The sequence below is a fragment of the Odocoileus virginianus genome, chromosome 9 (assembly GCF_023699985.2).
Source record: "Odocoileus virginianus isolate 20LAN1187 ecotype Illinois chromosome 9, Ovbor_1.2, whole genome shotgun sequence".
NCBI lineage: Eukaryota > Metazoa > Chordata > Mammalia > Artiodactyla > Cervidae > Odocoileus > Odocoileus virginianus.
Genome location: NC_069682.1, coordinates 70,284,072 through 70,307,624, shown reverse-complemented (window position 1 = coordinate 70,307,624; position 23,553 = coordinate 70,284,072). Strand labels below are relative to the sequence as shown.

At 45.1% G+C, this 23,553-nt stretch overlaps 1 protein-coding gene across 3 annotated transcripts in view; it reads left to right on the top strand.

The window, feature by feature from the left end:
- SLC13A3 (solute carrier family 13 member 3) overlaps nucleotides 1–23,553 on the top strand; it is a 101,405-nt gene that overhangs the window by 14,458 nt on the left and 63,394 nt on the right. Inside the window, exon 1 of one of the 3 annotated variants that reach the window (XM_070472727.1) lies at nucleotides 9,153–12,825. The exons of 1 other annotated variant lie outside the window; for it this stretch is intronic. In XM_070472727.1, coding sequence (XP_070328828.1) covers nucleotides 12,715–12,825 — 111 coding nt within the window. In that variant the 5' untranslated portion in view covers nucleotides 9,153–12,714. Of the gene's footprint in view, nucleotides 1–9,152; nucleotides 12,826–23,553 lie in introns of those variants that run through there. One more of the 3 variants, XM_020887199.2, reaches the window with a different exon arrangement.

Here is a 23,553-nt window from a genome sequence, read left to right as displayed (position 1 = left end):
ACATTTGAGCCACCAGATTGAAACATCTGCTCTAATAGAAAATATTTGTACTCTTAATCTCTTAGCTGACTTCAGAATAAGGGAGCCTGTCCAGGGACACTGGGTCCAGTATACCCTGTCCCAACAGCTTCCACCTAGGCTTTTGGGAATGGACCTGAGTTTCTATGAAGTCAACTGGTCCAAATACCTAGGACTACTTTTTCCAGTTTGGAGCACCCCATCCTCCCACATCCAGTCCTCAAATGTCCAAAGTGCTCCCTGTAGGGCCTTGCGGTCCATCCAAGACCATCTGATGCTAACCTGGCTAGCACCTTTGATGAAGCCGACTATTGGATTGGCTCAAGGTCAGGTCTCCAACCTGAAAGGACACGGGAGAAGGTTTCATCACAGCCTGCCAAGGGTCCATTGGGAAATAACTTGGCCTAGGGTTTATGGGAATCACAGCAGCATGACCTGGGTAGGAAGTGAACACTGCACCTCTATCTGGGCCTTTCTCTTGTTTTGTCTTGGCTTCCCAAATTTCAGATCTTCACATCTAATTTTTGGAATTTTGCCATAACCGTGCACTCTCCAGAATTACTTAGTATTTTTCTTTGAATTGCTTCGCATTGTAAACTTCAATAGATGTAGCTTAAAAGGAGGATTATTTTTAAATCATGGGCTTTAGGGGCTTCCCTGGTGGTCCAGTGGGCCTTGGGGCTAAAAACACAAAATATAAAACAGAAGCAATATTGTAATAAATTCAGTAAAACTTTAAGAATGGTCTTCATCAAAAAGAAATTGTGGTCTTTAGTTTAAAAAAAATTACTTGCTCTAAGTCAAAAGTAATTAGAAGAATAAACAAAATAAAAAGAAATGAATGCTGTCCAGTTGCAGCAAGATGTCAAAGTCTCTGATCCTGAAGTCTTCTCAGGCTGTTAAAAAGGGAGTTACCAAGTGATGAGGAGTTAGTAGTAGACTAACACCCAGCAGAGACCCACTCCATGGGTTAATGAAGAGTTAAAGAAAGTTGACACAGGAAATAACTTTCACTCTGTGGGATTAAATGTTATTTAAATACCGTCTGTGTGTGTCCGTGCTCAGGCGTGTCTGACCCCATGAATTGTAGCCCACCAGGCTCTTCTGTCCACGGGGTTTTCCAGGCAAGAATACTGGAGTGGGTTGCCATGCTCTCCTCCAGGGGATCTTCCCAACATAGGGATCGAACCTGTGTCTCTTGCATCTCCTACATTGGCAGGCAGATTCTTTATCAGCTGAGCTGTCTAGTACAACATAAAATGATCTGTGTTTCCTCATGGGTCTGCTTCTCACATGTTGAGAAATATTCCACCATCTCATTTGGTCTCAACAACAGCTCTTTTCTGTCTCATCTTTAGAGATCTGAAGACAGGTCCACATAGAAACCTGTACACCAATGTTCATAGCAGTGTTATTCATAATAGCCCCAAAGTACCCATCAAGTGATGCATGCATAAATAAAATGTGGTATATTCGTACAACGGAACATTCAGTTCAGTTCAGTCACTCACTCTTTGTGACCCCATGAACTGTAGTAGGACAGGCCTCCCTGTCCATCACCAACTCCTGGAGTTTACCCAAACTCGTGTCCTTTGAGTCCGTGATGCCATCCAACCATTTCATCCTCTATCGTCCCCTTTTCCTCCTACCCTAAGTCTTTTCCAGCTCCAGGGTCTTTTCCAGTGAGTCAGCTCTTCACATCAGGTGGCCAAAATATTTCAGTTTCAGCTTCAACATCAGTCCTTCCAATGAACACCCAGGACTGATCTCCTTTAGATGGACTGGTTGGATCTCCTTGCAGTCCAAGGAACTCTAAAGAGTCTTCTCCAACACCACAGTTCAAAAGCATCAATTCTTCTGTGCTCAGCTTTCTTTATAGTCCAACTCTCACATCCATACATGACCACTGGAAAAACCATAGCCTTGACTAGACAGACCTTTGTTGACAAAGTAATGTCTCTGCTTTTTAATATGCTATCTAGGTTGGTCATAACTTTCCTTCCAAGGAGTAAGCGTCTTTTAATTTCATGGCTGCAATCACCATCTGTAGTGATTTTGGAGCCCCCCAAAATAAAGTCAGCCACTGTTTCCCCATGTATTTGCCATGAAGTGATGGGACCGCATGCCATGATCTTAGTTTTCTGAATGTTGATCTTTAAGCCAACTTTTTCACTCTTCTCTTTCACTTTCATCAAGAGGCTCTTTAGTTCTTCTTCACTTTCTACCATAAGGGTGGTGTCATCTGCATGTCTGAGGTTATTGATATGTCTCCCGGCAATCTTGATTCCAGCTTGGTCGTAAAAAGGAGAGAAGTACTGATGCATGCTACAACTTGGGAGAACCTTGAACAAAATCATGCTTAAGTGAAAGAAGTCAGACACAAAGAACCGCATATTGTATGATTCCATTTATGCAAAATGTCCAGAACAGGTAAATCTAGAGAGACAGAAAGTAAGTAGATCAGTGGTTATTTAGGGCTTTGGAGGTTGAGGGAGCAGTTGAGACTGTTAATGGGTATGGGGTTTCTTTTTAGGATAATGAGAAAGCTCTAAAACCAGCTGTAGTAATGATTGCATACCTTTGTGAGTATACCCTATTGACCTGTTGGCTTTAAATGGATGGGTTGCATGCTATGTCAGTTATATCCAAATAAATCTGTTATTAGCATAATGAAAGCAGACTCTATTACTCTGCTTAAGTCCCTGCAGTGGCTTCCCTTGTCACTCAGTGTAGAATGCAAAGTCCTCATTCAGCCTTTCAAGCTGCTGTGTGGTCTTGTCACTGGCTCCGCACCCCAGTTCCCTGATGGCGCTAAGCCAGGTCTTGCTTGCTCCTGCCTCAGAGCCATTGCTCTTGGTTTTTCCTTCCTCTTGTAAAGACCCTCACATACCCAGAGGGTCCACTTGCTCACTTTCCCTGGGTCTCTGCTTAACTTAGGGTGCTTGATCACCTAACCATCCAGGGCTTCCCTGACCACCTTATCCGAAATGGCAGCCCACTCCATCACTCTCCGTCTCTCTCTCCTGCTTCGTTTTCCTGCATAGCCCTGGGTGTCTTCTCTTCTTTATGCTATCATACGTTCTACTCATTTGTTTATTATGTGTCCCCTCCAACTCCACACCTCCCCTCCTCTCAACCAAGTATAAGTTCTGTGAATGCAGAGATTTAAAAATTTTGGTCTTTTTCATTGTTGTATTCATAGCCTAGTATATAGTTGCCATGTAGTCAGTATTTCTTGAATAAAAAGAATGATGAAAGGCTTGGATGCCAAGTTTGCTGATGAGGAAAACCAAGTCTGGTATTCAAATATTAATTTAGTAAACATGAACAGAATGTCTGCCACAGACCATGCCTGGGCCCTGGAGATATAAAGACGCAAAATTCGGTACAACTCAGGAGGGCCATTCCCTGGTGAGCCGTACCTGATTCCCTGGAGGCTCAGACGGTGAACAGTCTGCCTGCAGTGCAGGAGACCTGGGTTCGATCCCTGGGTCAGGAAGATCCCCCGGAGAAGGAAATGGCAACGCACTCCAGTATTCTTGTCGGGAAAGTCCCATGTATGGAGGAGCCTGGCAGGCTACAGTCCATGGGGGTCACAAAGAGTCAGACACGACCGAGTGACTTCACTTTCCTTCTTTTAGGAGGGCTATGAGAACGGGATTGAAGTCTCTAGATATGAAGTGATAGATGCCAACTGAGATTTTGCATCAGGGAAATGATTCTACCAGAATCTGACCAAAGATGGACTAGCTTTTAGGGATGTGGGGAGTTGGAAAGCAGTGGAGTTGTTACAAAAGTGGCTCTCAGCCCTCACTGCATATTAGAATCTGCTGGGAGCTCTTAAAAATCCCAATGTTCGGGCCACATCCCAGATAATTAAGTTAGAGTCTCCAAGGGCAGGGCCTGGCATCAGCATTTTAAGCTTCCCAGGTGATTCATGCTGCAGCCAGGGTTGAGAACCACTGTGTTAGATTTTAGGTTATAAGAGTGTTGGTGGTCCTTGTTACCTGATGGTACTGAGTACTGGGCAACCGCTTCGTGCCTAAATATACTCAGATTGTTGACAGGTCTTAGAATATTGGAGGGGATTGAGTGCTATTTTACTTTAGTGTTCAGTATAAAAGTATATATATGTATATATATATATTTGTGTGTGTGTGTATTTATATCTCTCATATCTCATATCTACTGAATGTGTATGATAAAACATAGCTAATAAAACATATACTGTGAGTCATTACTATGTTGTGGTTATGCATGGAGACTACTGGGATTTGAGTCCCCCTTAGTAGCTGTGTGTTGTTTGATAAGTTGCTCAAGCTCTCTGTACCTCAGTTTCCTCCTCTGCAAAATGGGAATATATTAGGATCTAGTGCATAAGTGTTTAATGAGTTAAATCATATAAATCTTTTAGAATAGGGTCTGGCACAGAGTAAGTACCAGTGAGTGCTGGCTGTTATTCATTAATAAATAAGAAAGCCAATATCCCTTGCACATTTGACATAGATCACTAATTTGATTAAATTATGTTGAACAAAATAAACTGCAATTATAAATGTCAGTAAATCTGATTCTTTTGAATGGTTCAAGCATATTAAACAGTAGACAGAGTAGATACGAGTTCATTGTGGATGAAACTTATGAATACTTTTACACCAAGATCAGTTACAGAAGTCCTGACCCCATGGAGTTTACTTTAATTTTTATTCATATTTTTAGAAAAGCATGCTTTTAAAAGTTTCATAGATAGAACTATAGAAATTACATTATCTGAACAGCAGAGAGAACATAGACTGAAAATGAACAGAGCTTCAAGAATCTGCGGGATTGTAACAAACAGTCTAACATCTGTGTCATTGGAGTTCTGAAAAGAGAGAAAAAACAAGAAGGAGCATAAAAGTATTCAAAGAGATAATAGCTGAAAACATCTCAACTTTGGTAAAAGAATAAACCTACAGAGTCCAGAGGCTGAGTTAACTCCAGACAAGATAACTGAAAGAAACTTTTCTCTAGGCAAAAATACTGGGTTACTATGCCCTCCTCCAGGGGATCTTCCCAACCCAGGGATAGAACCCAGGTCTCCCACATCCCAAGTGGATTCTTTCCCATCTGAGCTACCAGGGAAGTCCGAAAGAAACTTGCACCAATGCATGTAAGTTTGAATCTTCAGAAGTCAAACTTCTGAAAACTAAAGACAAATATCTTGAAAGCAGTGAGAGAGAAATGACATCTTTCCTCTAGAGGAAAAACAATTCAGATGACAGCAAATTTCTCACCAACATTCATGAAGTCCAGAAAAAAGGGGCATAACATTTTTCAAGTGCTGAAAGAAAAGAGCTGTCAATTCACCTTATATCCAGTGAAAATATTCTTTAGGAATAAAGGGGAAGTCACAAGCTTCTCAGATGAAGAAAAACTGAGAGGGTTTGTTGCCTACTCTAAAAGAATGACTAAAAGTTCTCAAAACCGAAAGGAAATGATAAACAAAGGAATATTTGAATATCAGGAAGGAAGAAAGTACACAGCAAACAAAAAATATAGGTAACTACAATAAGCTCTTTTTCTTCTTGGCTTTTCTAAGTTATGTTTAATGTTTGAAGCCAAAATTATGGCATTGCCTGATATGATTCTTTTTGCCTTTTCATACTATTCATGTCCTGAATATTCATTGGAAGGACTGATGCTGAAGCTGAAACTCCAATACTTTGGCCACCTGATGCGAAGAACTGACTCATTGGAAAAGACCCTGATGCTGGGAAAGATTGGACGCAGGAGGAGAACAGGACGACAGAGGATGAGATGGTTGGATGGCATCACCGACTCAATGGACATGAGTTTGAGTAAACTCCGGGAGTTGGCGATGGACAGGGAGGCCTGGTGTGCTGCGGTCCATGGGGTCACAAAGAGTCAGACATGACTGAGCGACTGAACTGAACTGAACTGAACTGAGACTGTGATAAGTTATGTATATACAATGTAATACCTAGAATGAATGCTAAAAACCCTATACTAATAAATGCACTCAAAATCACAATATAAAAATCAAAATGGAATTCTAAAAAATGTTCAAGTAATCCACAAAAAGGCAGAGGAAATAAGAAATAGAGAAATAAGAAAGACAGAGATAGAGAAATAGAGAACATATAGAAAAGAGAGTGGCAGATTTAAGTCCTAATATATCAATGATTATGTTAAATGTAAATGGCCTAAAAACACTAATTAAAAGACCCTAGAGTAGATGTTTTTAAAGCTTGACCCAACTGTATGTTGTTTATAAGAAGTTCATTTCAATTATAATGATATATGCATATTGAAAGTAAAAGGATGAAAAATATATATGGCAAAGAAGAATTTAGTCAAAAGAAATCAGTAAGAATCTATATTAATATAAGGTATATTTCAGAACAAAGAAAGTTACCAGAGACGTAGAGGGACATTATATAATAATGAAGGAGTCATCCACTAAGATTTAACAATCTTTAATGTGTATACACCAAACAACAGAGCTATAAAATATATGAAGCAAAAACTGACAGAACTGAAAAGAGAAATAGACAAACCTACATTTATAGTGAGAGACTTCAGTACCTCTGTATCAATAATTGATAGAACAACTAAACAGAATCAATCTTTAATGTGTATATGCCAAACAACAGAGCTGTAAAATATATGAAGCAAAAACTGACAGAACTGAAAAGAGAAATAGACAAACCTACATTTGTCGTGAGAGACTTCAATACCTCTGTATCAATTATTGATAGAACAACTAAACAGAATCAGCAAGAATATAGAATAACTTAACAACACCATCCAACAACAGAACCTGGTTGCCATTTATAGAGCAATCCCTTTAAAAACAGCAAAATACACATTCTTTCAAGTGACTATGGGATGTATAGGAAGATAGCTGTGCTGGCCCATAAAACTCATCAAAGTTAAAAGAACTGAAATTATACTTGGTTATGGTTCTTTGACCGTGTGTGTGTGTGTGAGTTGCTCAGTTGTCTCTGACGCTTTGACTCCATGGGCTGTAGCCCGCCAGGCTCCTCTGTCCATGGAATTCTCCAGGCAAGAATATTGGAGTGGGTTGCTGTTTCCTTCTCCAGGGGATCTTCCCCACCCAGGGGTCAAACCCAGGTCTCCTGCACTGCAGGTGGAAGCTTTACTGTCTGAGCCATCACGGATGCCCTCTTTGACCATAGGGGAATCAAGTTAGAAACCAGTAACAGAAAGATCCCTGTCTCCTGTACACTGTCACAAACGTCCATCCATAGTTCACCAGGCAGTCTGTCTATCAGATCCAGTCCCTTAAATCTATTTCTTACTTCCACTGTATAATCATAAGGGATTTGATTTAGGTCATACATGAATGGTCTAGTGGTTTTCCCTACTTTGTTCAACTTATCTCTGAGTTTGGCAATAAGGATTTCATGATCTGAGCCACAGTCAGCTCCTGGTCTTGTTTTTGCTGACTGTATAGAGCTTCTCCATCTTTGGCTGCAAAGAATATAATCAATCTGATTTCGGTGTTGGCCATCTGGTGATGTCCATGTGTAGAGTCTTCTCTTCTGTTGTTGGAAGAGGGTGTTTGCTATGACCAGTGCATTCTCCTGGCAAAATTCTATTAGCCTTTGCCCTGCTTCATTCTGTAGTCCAAGAACAAATTTGCCTGTTACTCCAGGTGTTTCTTGACTTCCCACTTCTGCATTCCAGCCCCCTATAATGAAAAGGACATCTTTTTTGGGTGTTAGTTCTAAAAGGTCTTGTAGGTCTTCATAGAACTGTTCAACTTCAGCTTCTTCAGCATTACTGGTCAGGGCATAGACTTGGATTACTGTGATATTGAATGGTTTGCCTTGGAAATGAACAGAGATCATTCTGTCATTTTTGAGATTACATCCAAGTGCTGCATTTTGGACTTTTGTTGATTATGATAGCTACTCCATTTCTTCTCAGGGATTCTTGCCCACAGTAGTAGATATAATGGTCATCTGAGTTAAATTACCCATTCCAGTCCATTTTAGTTTGCTGATTCCTAAAATGTCAACGTTCACTCTTGCCATCTCCTGTTTGACCACTTCCAATTTGCCTTGATTCATGGACTGAACATTCCAGGTTCCTATGCAATATTGTTCTTTACAGCATCGGACCTTGCTTCTATCACCAGTCGCATCCACAACTGGGTGTTGTTTTTGCTTTGGCTCCATCCCTTCATTCTTTCTGAAGTTATTTCTCCACTGATCTCCAGTAGCATACTGGGCACCTACCAACCTGGGGAGTTCATCTTTCAGTGTCCCATCTTTTTGCCTTTTCATACTGTTCATGGGGTTCTCAAGGCAAGAATACTTAAGTGGTTTGCCATTCCCTTCTCCAGTGTACCACATCATGACCCAGATAATCATCATGGTGTGATCACTCACCTAGAGCCAGACATCCTGGAATGTGAAGTCAAGTGGACCTTAAGAAGCATCACTATGAACAAAGCTAGTGGAGGTGATGGAATTCCAGTTGAGCTATTTCAATTCCTAAAAGATGATGCTGTGAAAGTGCTGCACTCAGTATGCCAGCAAATTTGGAAAACTCAGCAGTGACCACAGGACTGGAAAAGGTCAGTTTTCATTCCAATCGCAAAGAAAGGCAATGCCAAAGAATGCTCAGACTACCACACAATTGCACTCATTTCACACACTACTAGTAAAGTAATGCTCAAAATTCTCCAAGCCAGGCTTCAGCAATATGTGAACCGTGAACTTCCAGATGTTCAAGCTGGTTTTAGAAAAGGCAGGGGCACCAGAGATCAAATTGCCAACATCCACTGGATCATCAAAAAAGAAAGAGAGTTCCAGAAAAACATCTATTTCTGCTTTATTGACTATGCCAAAGCCTTTGACTGTGTGGATCACAATGAACTGTGAAAAATTCTGAAAGAGATGGGAATACCAGACCACCTGACCTGCCTTTTGAGAAACCTGTATGCAGGTCAGGAAGCAACAGTTAGAACTGGACGTGGAACAACAGACTAGTTCCAAATAGGAAAAGGAGTACATCAAGGCTGTATATTGTCACCCTGCTTATTTAACTTATATGCAGAGTACATCATGAGAAATGCTGGGCTGGATGAAGCACAAGCTGGAATCAAGATTGCCAGGAGAAATATTAATAACCTCAGATATGCAGATGACACCACCCTTATGGCAGAAAGTGAAGAACTAAAGAGCCTCCTGATGAAAGTGAAAGAGGAGAGTGAAAAAGTTGGCTTAAAGATCAACATTCAGAACACTAAGATCATGGCATACACTCCCATGGCATGCCATTACTTCATGGCAAATAGATGGGGAAACAGTGGACACAGTGGCTGACTTTGTTTTTCTGGGCTCCAAAATCACTACAATGGTGACTGCAGCCATGAAATTAAAAGACACTTACTCCTTGAAAGGAAAGTTATGACCAACCTAGACAGCATATTTAAAAGCAGAGACATTACTTTGCCAACAAAGGTCCATCTTGTCAAGGCTATGGTTTTTCCAGTAGTTGTGTATGGATGTGGGACTTGGACTGTAAAGAAAGCTGAGTGCCGAAGAATTGATACTTTTGAACTGTGGTGTTGGAGAAGACTCTTGAGTGTCTTTTGGACTGCAAGGAGATCCAACCAGTCCATCATAAGGGAGATCGGTCCTGAGTGTTCATTGAAAGGACCGATGTTGAAGCTGAAATTCCAATACTTTGGCTACCTGATGCGAAGAGCTGACTCATTGGAAAAGACCCTGATGCTGGGAAAGATTGAAGGCAGGAGGAGAAGGGGACAACAAAGGATGAGATGGTTGGATGGCATCACCGACTCAATGGACATGAGTTTGAGTGGACTGTGGGAGTTGATGATGGACAGGGAGGCCTGGCATGGTGTGGTCCATGGGGTCATGAAGAGTCGGACACGACTGAACAACTGAACTGAACAGAAAGATAATATGAAAATCTCCAAACACTTAGAATCTAATACCTCACTTCTGAATAATCCATGGGTCAAAAAAGATATTGCAATGGAAAGTAAAAAATACATTGAATTGAATGAAAATGAAAATACATCACATAAAATTTGTGGGATACAGCTAAACCAGTATAGAGAGGGGGAATGTTTATCATTAAATGTATACTTTTGAAAAGAGGAAAAAAATCTCAACTCGATAATCTAAGCTCCCATTTCAATGGCCTAGAAAAAGAAGAATGAGCAGAAGGACGGAAAAAAGAAATATGAGACCTGAAATCAATGAAACTGAAAACAGAAAAAACAACCTCACAGAATTAGTTCTTTAAAAAGAGGATTAAATTTAAATATCTCAAGTAAGGCTGATAAAAAGAGAGAGAAAAGATGCAAATTACCAAATGAATGAATCAGGAATGGATGAAGGAATCAAGGATATCACTATAGAACCTGCAGACATCAAAAGGGAGTACTCAAAACTCCACATGCAAATGTTTAACAATTTACTAGAACACTCCTCAGAAAATTCCATGACATCTTACAGAAAAACCCTAAAGAACTTTCTGGCCAACTCAATATAAACTACCACAATGCACTCAGTATAAAGTAGATAATTCAAATAGCCCTATTTCATACAGATTTGAAAGGAAAAGATAAATCAGTTCTTATTTGTAGATGACATGATTGTCTATATAGAAAGTCTCAAAGATGTGACCAAAAAAAAAACTCCTAAAACTAATAAATGAATTGAACAAGATTTAGGGTATAAGGTAAACATTTAAAATTCAACTTTATTTCAGTGTACTATCAGTGAGCATATGGATCCTGAAAAAAAAAAGAATACCATCTACTTTGCTCAAAATTGCAGTTTTGTTGTTGTTTAGTCACTAAGTCATGTCCAGGCTCCTCTGTCCAGGGAATTTCCCAGGCAAGAATACTGGAGTGGGTTGCCATTTCCTCCTCCAGGGATCTTCCCAACCCAGGAATCAAACCCGAGTCTCCTGTGTCTCTTGCATTGCATGTGGATTCTTTTCCCCTTGAGCCACTGGGGAAACCCGGTATTGGTAGAGGGATAGACAATTAGATCAATGGAACAGAATAGGGAACCCAGAGACAGATCAACCAAATATGCCAGTTGATTTTTGACAAAAGTATAAAAGGAATTGAATGGAATAAATATAACTTTTTAAACAAATGATGCTGCAGCAATTGGTCAATGATAGGCAAAAATAAATAAAATAAAAACCTCAACCTAAGCCTTGTACCTGATATAAAAATTAACTCATGGTCTTAAATATAAAACATAAAACTATAACTTATCAAACATCTAGAAAAAAATCTGAGAAAATCTTTAGGATCTAGGGCTGTGTAGAGTTTGACACTGAAAGCATGATACAAAAAAGGGAAAATTTCATTATTTTGATTCCACCAAAACTTCAAGTGTTTGCTCTGTGAAAGGTCTGTTAGCAAGATGAAAAGCCAGGCTATAGACTGGGAGAAAATTTTTGCGAATAACATATCTATCATAAGACCAGTATTTAGGCTATATAAAGCACTCTCAAAACTCAACAGCAGAAAAAACAGTCCAATGAGAAAATGGCAAACAACAGGAAGAGATAGTTTTCCCCAAAGAAGATATACAAATGACAAACAAGCATATGAAAAGATGTTAAACATCATTAGCCATTAAGAAAATGTAAATTAAAACCACAAGATTCCTCTACGCCCCTATCAGTGTGGCTGAAATTAAAAAAAAAAAAAAGCAACTTACAAGTCCAGTGTTGGCAAGGACATGGAGAAACTGGATCACTCATCCATTGCTAACAGAAATGTAATAGAGTGCTAACACTTTGGATAATTGTTTGGTGGTTTATTAATTAAAAAAAAAAAATAACCAAGGATGCAACTGCCATACAACCCAGGACTGTATTCCCATGCACTTATCCAGAAGGAACAAAAAGACTTCTCCAGGCAACCTGTAAAGCAGGAGACACTGGTTCAATCCCTGGGGCGGGAAGATCCCCTGGAGGAGGGAATGGCTACCCACTCCAACATTCTTGCCTGGAGAATTCTATGGACAGAGGAGCCTGACAGCACAATAGTCTGTGGGATCCCAAAGAGTCAGACTTGATGGAGTGACTAATACAGACACACACAGGCTCTGACCTACAGATGACTGACCCACACAGGAAGAAAAATAAGTAAAAACAGTATCAACAGCAAGAACTCGCAACAGACCTCTTGTGTAGTTCCGACTAATGTTATCATCACCCCCACTTTGTGGATGAGTAAGCTGAGACTCAGAGGCCAATGTCAAGGCCACGCAACTGGTATGCGGCAGAGGCGGTATACGAATCCTGTTAAGGCTAGTAAGCGATTCAATCCTCAAATTGTCTGGTGTGGCCCTTTTCACAGGCAAGTAGGGAACAGTGAAGCCTCGGGCCACACAGCTGGAAAGTCAGGCGGCTACTCAGTCTTCTGGGCTAGAGTGCGCTTCCCTGGTTCTTGGGTCCAACTTTTCCTAACTTTCCCGGGCCTCTTTCCCCAAGTCCCAGGGGAGCAGGCCCCACCCTTTTCTTCCCGGAGGCGCGCGTAGGGGGGAGGGCGGGTCCCCGAGCGCAGTCCCCTCCCCGGACCCTGCCCCCAGGCTATAAGCCCGGAGCCGGGACCGGCGCGGGCAGTCCCGGGCTGGCCCGCTCCGCGGGGCGATCGCACAGATGGCGGCGCTGGCCACAGTGGCCAAGAAGGTGTGGAGCGCGCGGCGGTTGCTGGTGCTGCTGTTCACACCGCTCGTGCTACTGCCGGTGGTCTTCGCCCTCCCGCCCAAGGTAACGCCGCCTCTCCTGGGCGGTCCCCCCACTCCGCCCGCCCCGGGCGGCCGCGCCGCAATCAGGACCCTGCCGTCCCGAGCCTCGGAGGCGGAACACCGCAGAGGTCCCAGTCTAGACTTCACCAGACCCCCCGCCCCTCCGCCTTCCCTCTCTTTCCCTGCCTTGCACTGATGTGAACACAATTCCCCTTTCCCAGCCGCTGCTGCTCCTGGGAGCCCGGGTCCCAGTAGCCTTCTGGATCTTGTCATTTCTGCAGGAATGATTTCTCTTTATCGAGCTCTGACTGTGTGCTTGGTGATGTGTGGCACATTTCACTTGATAATCACAAGAAACACTTGATGAATGGCAAGCTGTGTGATCTGGGGCTTAACCTTTCTGAACTTCACTTTGTTCATTTGTAAACACGGGGGAAATGATCATAGGGATCCATTGGACGGTGGTGAATATTAAAAAGAGGCAATATATGTTAATTTCTTAGAACTGAGCCTGGTACCCAGTAAGTGCCGAAGACTACACTGGCTGGTCTTTATTCGATGTGCCTTATACGATGGAGAACAGCCAAGATTTAATAAATGCTTACTGGGAGCAAGTGTGAAGTGAAAGTCGTGCAGTCATGTCTGACTCTGCAACCCCGTGGACTGTAGCCCACCAGCCTCCTCTGTCCATGAAATTCTCCAGGCAAGAATACTGGAGTGGGTTGCCTTGCCCTCCTCCAGGGGATCTTCCCGATCCAGGGATCGAACCCACGTTTCCTGCAGTGCAGGCAGATTCTTTACCCTCTGAGCCACCAGGGGCAAGGTGCAGCGCTTAACTTTGCCTATGTGCAGCATCTGACTTAATCCAGACTGAAAATGCCCCTCCGAGTGGGGAGGACTATTTGCCTTATTTTCCAGAGGAGAAAAGTGAGGCTGGGAGAGAAGTGTCTTGCTCACAGTCACACAACAGGCAGCTGAGTGGGATCAATCCCTCGCTTATCAGAATCCAGAACCTAGGTTGTTTCTAGACTCTCAAAGAAAGTAATCCATAGAAGATCAAAGGCTGCAGATTGAGGTCAGGAGTGTCACGACAAAATTCACCACCAGTGGGAGAAGAAGATGGTATCGCAGGTCCCCTGGTGGGTCCCTCACCTGTGCCCAGCACATTTGGGGCATCAAGGGAAGGTGTGAGGCTCATTAGACAAGGCTTCTACCTCCAGGAGGTTGTTTCACTGTCCCTCAATGAGATATTGTTCAGTTGCTAAGTCGTGTCTGACACTTTGCAACCCCGTGGACTGCAGCACACCAGGCTCCCCTTGTCCTTCACTATCTCCCTGAGTGTGCTCAAACTCATGTCCTTTGAGTTGGTGATACCATCCAACAATAAGATTTTAATTATTCATTAATTGCCATCAATGAAACATTACATGTTCATAAAAGTTAAAGAGAAGGTATAATTTAGTGGCAGATTCCCCAGCTCTTCCAGCAGAGTACCAGGGGAGTGGGGAGAAGTGTTCAGAGAGGGCTGCTTGGAGGAAGGGGTGAGGAAGTGATACTAAGAAGATGGTGTTGAAAGATCCAGGACAAATTCTTCGGTGTGGAAATATCCTAGCAGTTAGACTTTCTTGACATGTGAGAGAAAAACAGTAAATGCTGGTGTAAGGATTAGGCTGCTTATTTAAAAGCCGTCCCATCCCTGGCCACTTGCTGACTTAAGGAACTTGGACCCGTCTCCTTTCCTCTTTGGGTCTCCTTTTCCTTGTCTATAAGGTGGAGGATTTTGCCATGCTAGCTTCCAACACTCGATGTGAGGGTCTGAGCGAAGACTTTGCCTCACTTTATGAAGCATCACTGGTAGAAGGCAGGGTGAGTCTGGGGGTGTCCCAGGCGGAAGTCTGGGGAAGAAGTGATGAAACACACAGGGTCTCTCTCCTCTGCAGAGGGTTCTGAAAGCTCTGCTCTGCTCTGCTCTGCAGCAAGATTTGTGAACCCAGGGGCAGGTCCAAGTGTTATGGGACCAGAAACTTATACTAACTGAGAGGCTTTCTTTAAGAAAGAGCATACAGATTTACAAGTACAGAATTCAGTACATGGCTTGGGAGTGGCTCTGAACCTCTAAAGACCTCATTAGCTTCACAGTGAGCCCACTTCCATATGGTCCCCAGTGTGGATAGGTAACAGCGCCTGTCTGATCCATAAGGTGTTTTGCTGAGTGCTTCATGACTCTTCTTATGTGCCAGGCGTCGTGCTGAGTTTCTCAGGTGTTGCCCTCTGTAATATCCACATCACCAGGGAGTCCACTGCTATTAGCATGGAACAGGTGAAGAAGTGGAAGCTCAGCAAGGTTAGGTGACTTGTCCAAGGTCACACAACCTGTACAAAGCCAGAATGCATTGTCTGTGTCTGACCACTTCACTTTATACTCTTTCTTTAGTTCTAATTGAGTGGAGAACCTCTCCTGGTTCCCTCCAGATCCCCAGTGGAGACTCTGTGTGTGGCTCTGATCTCACCGCCTTTTAAACTGGCTAATAAAGCAGGGCCTCTTCCCAGGAGGCAGCTCTGGCTTCTTGGGAGATCGTAACCTCCCCCAAGTCTCTATCAGCACGCTCAAAGCCCCCTCTTCCTGCATGTTATATGTATATGTTTATCACATTGTATTATTATCATATTCTTGGATGTTGATAACTGACATGTTTCTTAATCTAATGTAGAAGGTGAATAAAAGCATCCTTAGAGAATAGTGAGCAGAGAAATTTGTGGCTTTTGTTGGTCTATGACATACACGTAAAGCAAAGAGTGGGTGTGCTATGCACACATAGTTTCAAGGCAGTTCCTATAATCTTAACCAGTTCAACCCTGTGATAACCTCTCCAGACAAAGGCTGGCAGTATAAAAAAGTGTGCTTTCTGTGTAAATGCAGCTTCAAGGCAAGTGTGCTCAGTGTCCACCCTCACCCCTAACATCAGGCTGCTGCTTCTAAGCCTCTCTCACCTAGAAATTCTGGAACCACCAAGGCCAGTTATAGGGTTCATATCCCAAAACCTTTGCAAAATTGTTGATATCAGGGAAGAAGTGTGAGATCCTTGGTGTTGGCCATTTGCCCCTCACTGGGTCCTGCTTTTCTAGCTTGATAAGGTCCCCAGCATCGCTGCTCTGATGTTCCAGAAGTCTGTATGATCGTAAGGGTTGGTTATCATGCACCTGTCCCCTGGTGACTGGTGAGGGAGGCTGCAGGGAGGCTTGGGTTAATCTGAAGGGTAGAGCCAGGGGCTGGGGGCAGGGGATGGGAACAATTCTTACATTATGTCCTCCTGGCTTGGAACACTGTCAGCAGGGGTGAAAAGGAGTGGGATGCCCTTCTGGAATGCAGTGGCTGCAATTTCCAGGGCCACGGGGATCATGGCTCTTACCCCAAAGAGTGCCAGAGACTGAGGAACTCAGGATGCTGCGAGAGGGACTGCCTCATAGTTTTCTAAGAATGGCCATCCTGGGAGCTGGGTGTTAGAGGACTGGCCTTGGGCGGCTCGGGGAGACAGAGGAGAGTATTAAATCAAGCTTGCAAGTAAGCACCAGGCCATGTATTTGCAGAGAATCTTACCTCCTTTCCCAACTTACTAAAAGCAAATCTTGCTGGACTGACCGTCTGGCCATCAAGAGTGCTTCCAGTGGATACTCACAGGTGGCTTTTTCTAAGGATGCTTTGAGGAGGAGGCATGTAGGGGTGGGGGGACTCTGGGCAGGGCCTCCTCCCAGGCGGCCGGTCTGGCTTCTTGGGAGACCTTTCGTTGTTGTTCAGTCATTCAGTCGTGCCCGACTCTTTGCAACCCCATGAGTCGCAGCACGCCAGGCTTCCCTGTCTATCACCAACTCCCAGAGCTTGCTCAAACTCATGTCCATTGAGTCACTGATGCCATCCAACCATCTCATCCTCTGTCGTCCCCTTCTCCTCCTGCCCTCTATCTTTCCCAGCATCAGGGTCTTTTCTAATGAGTTGGCTCTTTGCATCAGGTGGCCAAAGTACTGGAGTTTCAGCTTCAACATCAGTCCTTCCAATGAACACCCAGGACTGATCTCCTTTAGGATGGACTGGTTAGATCTCCTTGCAATCCAAGGGACTCTCAAGAGTCTTCTCCGACACCACAGTTCAAAAGCATCAATTTTTCGGTGCTCAACCTTCTTTCCGGTCCAACTCTCATATCCATACGTGACTACTGGGAAGAACATAACATTGACTAGACAGACCTTTGTCAGCAAAATAATCTGACTTCACTGATTTTAGCCGCCCTCAAGTCTCTGTATCAGCACACTCAAAGCCCCCTCCTGTTATATGCTTACATTTATCATGTTATATTATTGCCATATTCTTGGATGTTGGTGACTAACATGTTTCTCAATGTAATGTACAATGTGAATAAAAGCTTCTGGGCAGGACTGCTCCAGAGTGTTGTACAGATTGTGCAGTGCACAGAGAGAAGTGAGGAGGCGAAATGAGACCGAATCCACCTGCGGAAGCTGGCATCCCGGTGCAGTGCCGGACCCACCTGAGGAAGAGCCCCTTTCCCCAGTTGGCACGAAGGCGTTGTCTGGCTTGCAGCAGCCTTGTTCTGGGGCGGCAGTTATACCTGTGAAGTCCGAGGCCCACTGTTTTGCATTCACCTAATCCATGAGTGGGGGATGTGTGGATGACTGAGAAAATGGGCCTTTCCTTCCCAGTTTTGAGGCTTCGGAATCAGAACTGGATTCTCAATCTACATCCCGGCTCTGTGACCTTAGGCAAGTCATTTGACTTCCCTGGGCCTCAGTCTCTTCAGTGATAACACCCCTATAATATCACCTTCCCCCCTGGTTATTATTTCAGTTCAGTTCAGTTCAGTAGCTCAGTCGTATCCGACTCTGTGACCCCATGAACCGCAGCACTCCAGGCCTCCCTGTCCACTACCAACTCCCGGAGTCCACCCAAACCTATGTCCATTGAGTCGGTGATGCCATCCAACCATCTCATTGTCTGTTGTTCCCTCTCCTCCTGCCCTCAGTCTTTCCCAGCATCAGGGTCTTTTTCAATGAGTCAGCTCTTCGCATCAGGTGGCCAAAGTATTGGTTTCAGCTTCAACATCAGTCCTTCCAATGAACACCCAGGACTAATTTCCTTTAGGATGGACTGGTTGGATCTCCTTGCAGTCCAAGGGACTCTGAAGAGTCTTCTCCAACACCATAGTTCAAAAGCATCAATTCTTCTGTGCTCAGCTTTCTTTATAGTCCAACTCTCACATCCATACATGACCACTGGAAAAACCATAGCCTTGACTAGACAGACCTTTGTTGACAAAGTAATGTCTCTGCTTTTTAATATGCTATCTAGGTTGGTCATAACTTTCCTTCCAAGGAGTAAGCGTCTTTTAATTTCATGGCTGCAATCACCATCTGTAGTGATTTTGGAGCCCCCCAAAATAAAGTCAGCCACTGTTTCCCCATGTATTTGCCATGAAGTGATGGGACCGCATGCCATGATCTTCGTTTTCTGAATGTTGAGCTTTAAGCCAACTTTTTCACTCTCCTCTTTCACTTTCATCAAGAAGCTCTTTAGCTCTTCTTCACTTTCTGCCATAAAGGTGGTGTCATCTGCATATCTGAGGTTATTGGTATTTCTCCCAGCAATCTTGATTCCGGCTTGTGCTTCTGCCAGCCCAGCGTTTCTCATGATGTACTCTGCATATAAGTTAAATAATCAGGGTGACAATATATAGCCTTGATGTACTCCTTTTCCTATTTGAAACCAGTCTGTTGTTCCATGTCCATTTCTAACTGTTGCTTCCTGACCTGCATACAGGTTTCTCAAGAGGCAGGTCAGGTGGTCTGGTATTTCCATCTCTTGAAGGATTTTTCACAGTTTATTGTGATCCACACAGTCAAAGGCTTTGGCATAGTCATTTATTATTGTTTGGGTCATAGTTATTCTTTGGGCCTAGTGAAATCATATGTTGTACTGGCATCATAACTTCTTACTTTTTCATTCAGCCCTCAAGGTATGTTTTAACTCTCCCGTTTTGCAGATGAGGAAGCTGAGACTCAGAATAAGAGGGTGGAAAGAGCATGGGCCTTGGAGTTGGGAAGACTTGGGTTTGGGTCTGGGCTCTCAAGCTGTAAGATGAGGGCCTTGGGCGGGAGACGTCCCATTTCTGAGCCTCGTTTTCCTCACTTGTAAGGTGGGGAAGACTCACAGGTCCTCAAAGGGCTCCTACGAGCTTTAATTCAGTTAGGATACAGAAATCGTCCCATGCTTGTCAAACAGGGTGGGAGTTGATAACAGTAATAATTGCTAAGTGTTTTCCTCATCTGCCCCACACTGTTTTACATGCCTCTCACCTTTTAGTTCATTACATTTCATTTAATCTCTGAAGCCTACCTTCTAGATAAGGGGTGAAGGGAAGTAGATGTCAAGCTCCCATATTTCTGTTCAGATTATAGTAAGACCTCCAGAAAGGATAAGAACACTTCATACTTACTGATTACTTACCAGAAGCTGGCCCCCTCTTTCCCTCTGTGCCAGCCACCTGGCTTTCTTGGTGTTCCTTAAATATCCCAAGATTGCTCTCACCTCACTGAAATTAAGTGGGGCAACACCTCACTGCTGCCTTTACCAGCTTCCCAGGTGGCACAGTGGTAAAGAATCCACCCGCCAATGCAGGAGACCCAAGAGACTCAGGTTTGATCCCTGGGTCAGGAAGATCCCCTGGAGGAGGTCATGGCAACCCACTTCAGTATTCTTGCTTGGAAAATCCCATAGAGAGAGGCACCTGGCAGGCTACAGTCCATGGAGTCATCAAGAGTCGGACACAACTGAGCAACTAAAGACACGCACACCTACTGTTCCTTCCGTTGTGAACTGCTCTTCCCCCAGATGCCTGCAAGCCTTGCTCCCACACTGCATTCATCTTAGTTCAAAGATGAACCTCCTCAAAGGCCTTCCCTGGCCACCCTATGTAACACAGAAAATAAAAATTCCTTTATGCTCCCTTCCCTGCCTTATTTTGCTTCATGGTCTTCATCACTATCTGGCAATGTAATATGTATTTAAAGAACAGGCAAGTCAGAGTAAGCAGGCTTAGAGTTGGCTAGCTCAAATAATTTCAGTAGGCTCTGGGACAGAGAGGTTGTCCCTAGTTGTCTGGTCCCTAGCCCTGGGTGATTAGGGCAGGCAGATAGTGGCCTGGAGTGAGAGAGCCCAAGAGAGGAGATGGTTGGGAGTGTGGGCTTGGGATTGTCTGGTTTACATTTGAAAAGCCGGCGCACAGGTGAGTTGTTTACTATCTCTAGGAATGAGCTAGCCCCGGGAGGGGCAGACCCTCCAGTGTTAGCAAGGTCCCAAGATGCCAGGGCATCACATTCAGAAACTGGAAAACATGGTTGTTACAATCTCCCATACTCTTCTCTTCTCTCACTTGTGGTCCAGCCTTATAGGCCTTCCTTTGGTTCTTTAAACCTGCCAAACTTGTTGCTGCCTCAGGACCTTTGCACTTGTTCTTGCTGCCTGGGACGCTCTTGCCCCTGATCTTTCACAGGTGGATCTGTCTGGTCATTCAGGTCTTAGCTCCAAAGGCACCTCCTCCGAGAAGGCCTCCTTGATTACCTCTTCTCAATAACACTTGCCCTCCTCACTGTACAGAACACTCTCTAAAACAGCATCCTGTTTTATCTCCTTCATGGCATTTATTCCAACCTGAAATGTTCATTATTTGTTCACTGCCTGCCTTCTCCATGAGACTGTGAGTGATATAAGGGCAAGGCTTGTGTCTGTCTTGTTCCTTCAGCATCCCGAGTGCCTAGGACAGAGTCTGACACATAGTTGGTACTCAGTAAACTAGCCAATGAATGAATTTGCATTTGAGCCAGGTAGCTCTGATTTCTGAACACATGCACTTGCTAAACCCCTAGACTGCTACTAATTTGTAGAAGATCTGAGCTGAAATCAGTGTTTCCAGCCCTTTCCTTTTTCAGCGGGGAAAACGGGCCCAGGGGGCACGTGGAAGGACCTTCCCACCCCCTTCCAGCCAGGTGGTCCCAGAACCCTCATCTGTCTGTGCCCCCTTCGTGCTCTCCCGCCAGGCTTGACCCGTTGCCCACACAGACCCCTTGGCCTTGGAACCGCTCCTCTGAGGCCTAGCCAACTTTCCACTTTCCTGGAGATCCTGCCAGGTGTGTAAACAGACCGACACAATTCCTGATGAGGTGGTGGGGAGCAGGATCGTATTTCCTGACCTGACTCAGCTGGGCAGTGCCCTCTGGACTGATGAGCAGGATTGTGAGACACTGCCCCTCCCTCCCCCCCGGCCCAGACCATGAGGACACAAAGTAAGCACCCTAGCTAGGCCAGACCTGAAACAAATGACACAGGTGTGCCCCAACGGCTCTCTCCAGCTGAGATGCACCAGGGATGAGAGAGATGCACAAGGCCATGCCGTCTCTGACAAGCCTCAATTTCCTCATCTGATAAGTGGGCATAAGGACACCCACCTGCTTGGAAGACTTGACAGTGCCTGATGCAGCATAGGTACTTGGTAAAGAATTGTGGCTATTGCTGTTATCTGCAAAATAGGGGTACCAGGCGCTTGACTCTATCTACTTGTTCATGAAATTCACAAGGGGAGGGGCAGCCAACGGGAAGGAGCCTGTGCTGGGGGCGAGGGGAGTCAGGAGGACTGATAGATAGGACAGAACAGTGATGCCCAGCTCAATAAAGACGTTGGAAAAAGGCTGGCGAGGCCAGCGTGCCCCTTCTGGCAGCCCAGTGGCTGCCCTGCCCAGTTCCTTTAACTTTCCTCTCCTGCGAAGCCCTCTCTTGGCCTGGACTGGAGAGAGGGGTTTGATTTCAGCTGTGTTAAGCTCTCCAGCAGGAATGCGCCAGTCCTGGGAGGCTCAGGATGTGAATTCAAGGTTGCTGATGTCCCAGGCCACATGCCTTATTCATGCGCTCTCCTCTGTCACCCAGGAGGCCCCTTGAGAGCCATAGCCAACACCTCTTTAGCATTTATGAAGTGTCAGGCATGGTTCAACGCACTTGAGATAGGCTAGCTCATGTATGCTTGCCCCAGCTCTGTGGCACAGGTGCTATTATTGTCCGCATTCACAGATGGGGAAACTGAGTCACAGAATTGTTCAGTCACTTGCCAAGCTCCCATGGTCTGGAAGTGGCACAGCTGGGATTCTGCCCTGGCATTCTAGCTCCAGAGTCTGTGCTTTTAGTCGCTGTGTGACACAAGGGAGATGGACCCATTTTACAGACGAGAAGCCTGAGGCTCAGAGAGGAAGACACTTGCCTAGCACCTCACAGTCACTGAATGAGTGGTCAGGCTGCCATTCGAGCACGTCTGCCTTATCAAAAGCCCACATTCCTTCATGGTTCAGTGGAGGCAAGGGGCAAGGGGCAGGGAATACATTAAGAAGGCTTCCCAGTGGAGACACCTGTCATTCTGACTCTGGAGTGGGAGTTTGGAGGTTTTGGGGTCTTGGGGGCTCTGAAGATAGGAACTAACATGAATTGTCAAGTTTGATATGTAGAAGCTTGGGTTTGGGTGCTTGGGTGCAAATTCTGGTTTTTTAATATGCTGTGTGACCTCGGGCCAGTTGCATAACTTTTCTGTGCTCAAGTTCCTCATCTGTAAATGGGTATGATAATAGGTGATGGTACTTGTAAAGGGCTCAACAAATGCTGGCTGGCTTCATGGCTAAACCACCTCCTGTGTCCTGAGCCCTGGGGAGTCCTTTAAAGCAAGCTTCTGAAGTGTTTTGCTCTCCAGGAGACATTCGGCAAGGCCTGAAAACATTTTTGATTGTCACAGCTCGATGGAGATGCTACCGGCGTCTAGGGATGCTGCTGAACACCCTACAGTGCACAGGATTGCCCCCACAATGAAGAGCTCTCAGGCCCCGAATGTCAGTGGTGCCAAGGCTGGGAGCCCCTGCTCAGTGCATTTACTTGGGGTCCTCTCCCAGCAGGCCTGTGAGGCAGGTGTGATCAGATCCCATTTTCTGTCAGGAACACTGAGGCCCAGAGAGGGGAACGGCTTGCCTTTGGACTCACAGCCTGACTGCAGAAGGCCTCCCAGGGTGGAGGGGATTTGGAAATGGAGGGCCTTCCAGGCAAGAAGGCCCTTCCAGGGCCCTGCTCCAGGCTTTGCTGCGTGGAGCTGACCGTCCCCTCTGCCCTCCTGGCTCTCAGCAGGCGGGACCAGCCTCCTTTCCCATGATCGGGAGAAATAACAAGAGCGGCCCTTGTTCGCTGCCACCCACAGCCCTGATTGTCCCCTCGATTCCACATGACAGTCCACCTTTCTCGCATGACAAGCCACTTTGCTGGCTGGCCCCCAGCAGCCTGGAGGAGTGCAGAAGGGAGGAAACGCTCCCTGCCCCTTTAAGCCATTTGCCCTGTCTGGAGCCCCCCTGGATTCCTCTGAAAAGGGCTGGGACTCGGCAAAACTCCTCCTGGCGCCTGAGCCAGGCATTTGACAGCATGGAGTCCGAGAAACAGAAGTGTGAGCAGTTTCCTGAGACACGAGTCTTGGGAACAGGCTCTGCTGTGCTGACGTCTGGGACCAGAACGCGGGGTGTCCAGGCCTGGGGGAGCCAGCAGAGACCCAATGCCTGGCCCTGCCTGCAGTCCAGCTCTCACTTCTTCTTGGGGAAACTGAGGTGGTCCTGAGAGGCCCTTCCTACCCCCACTAAACTACCCATCAATCCAGGATACCTGGCTTCC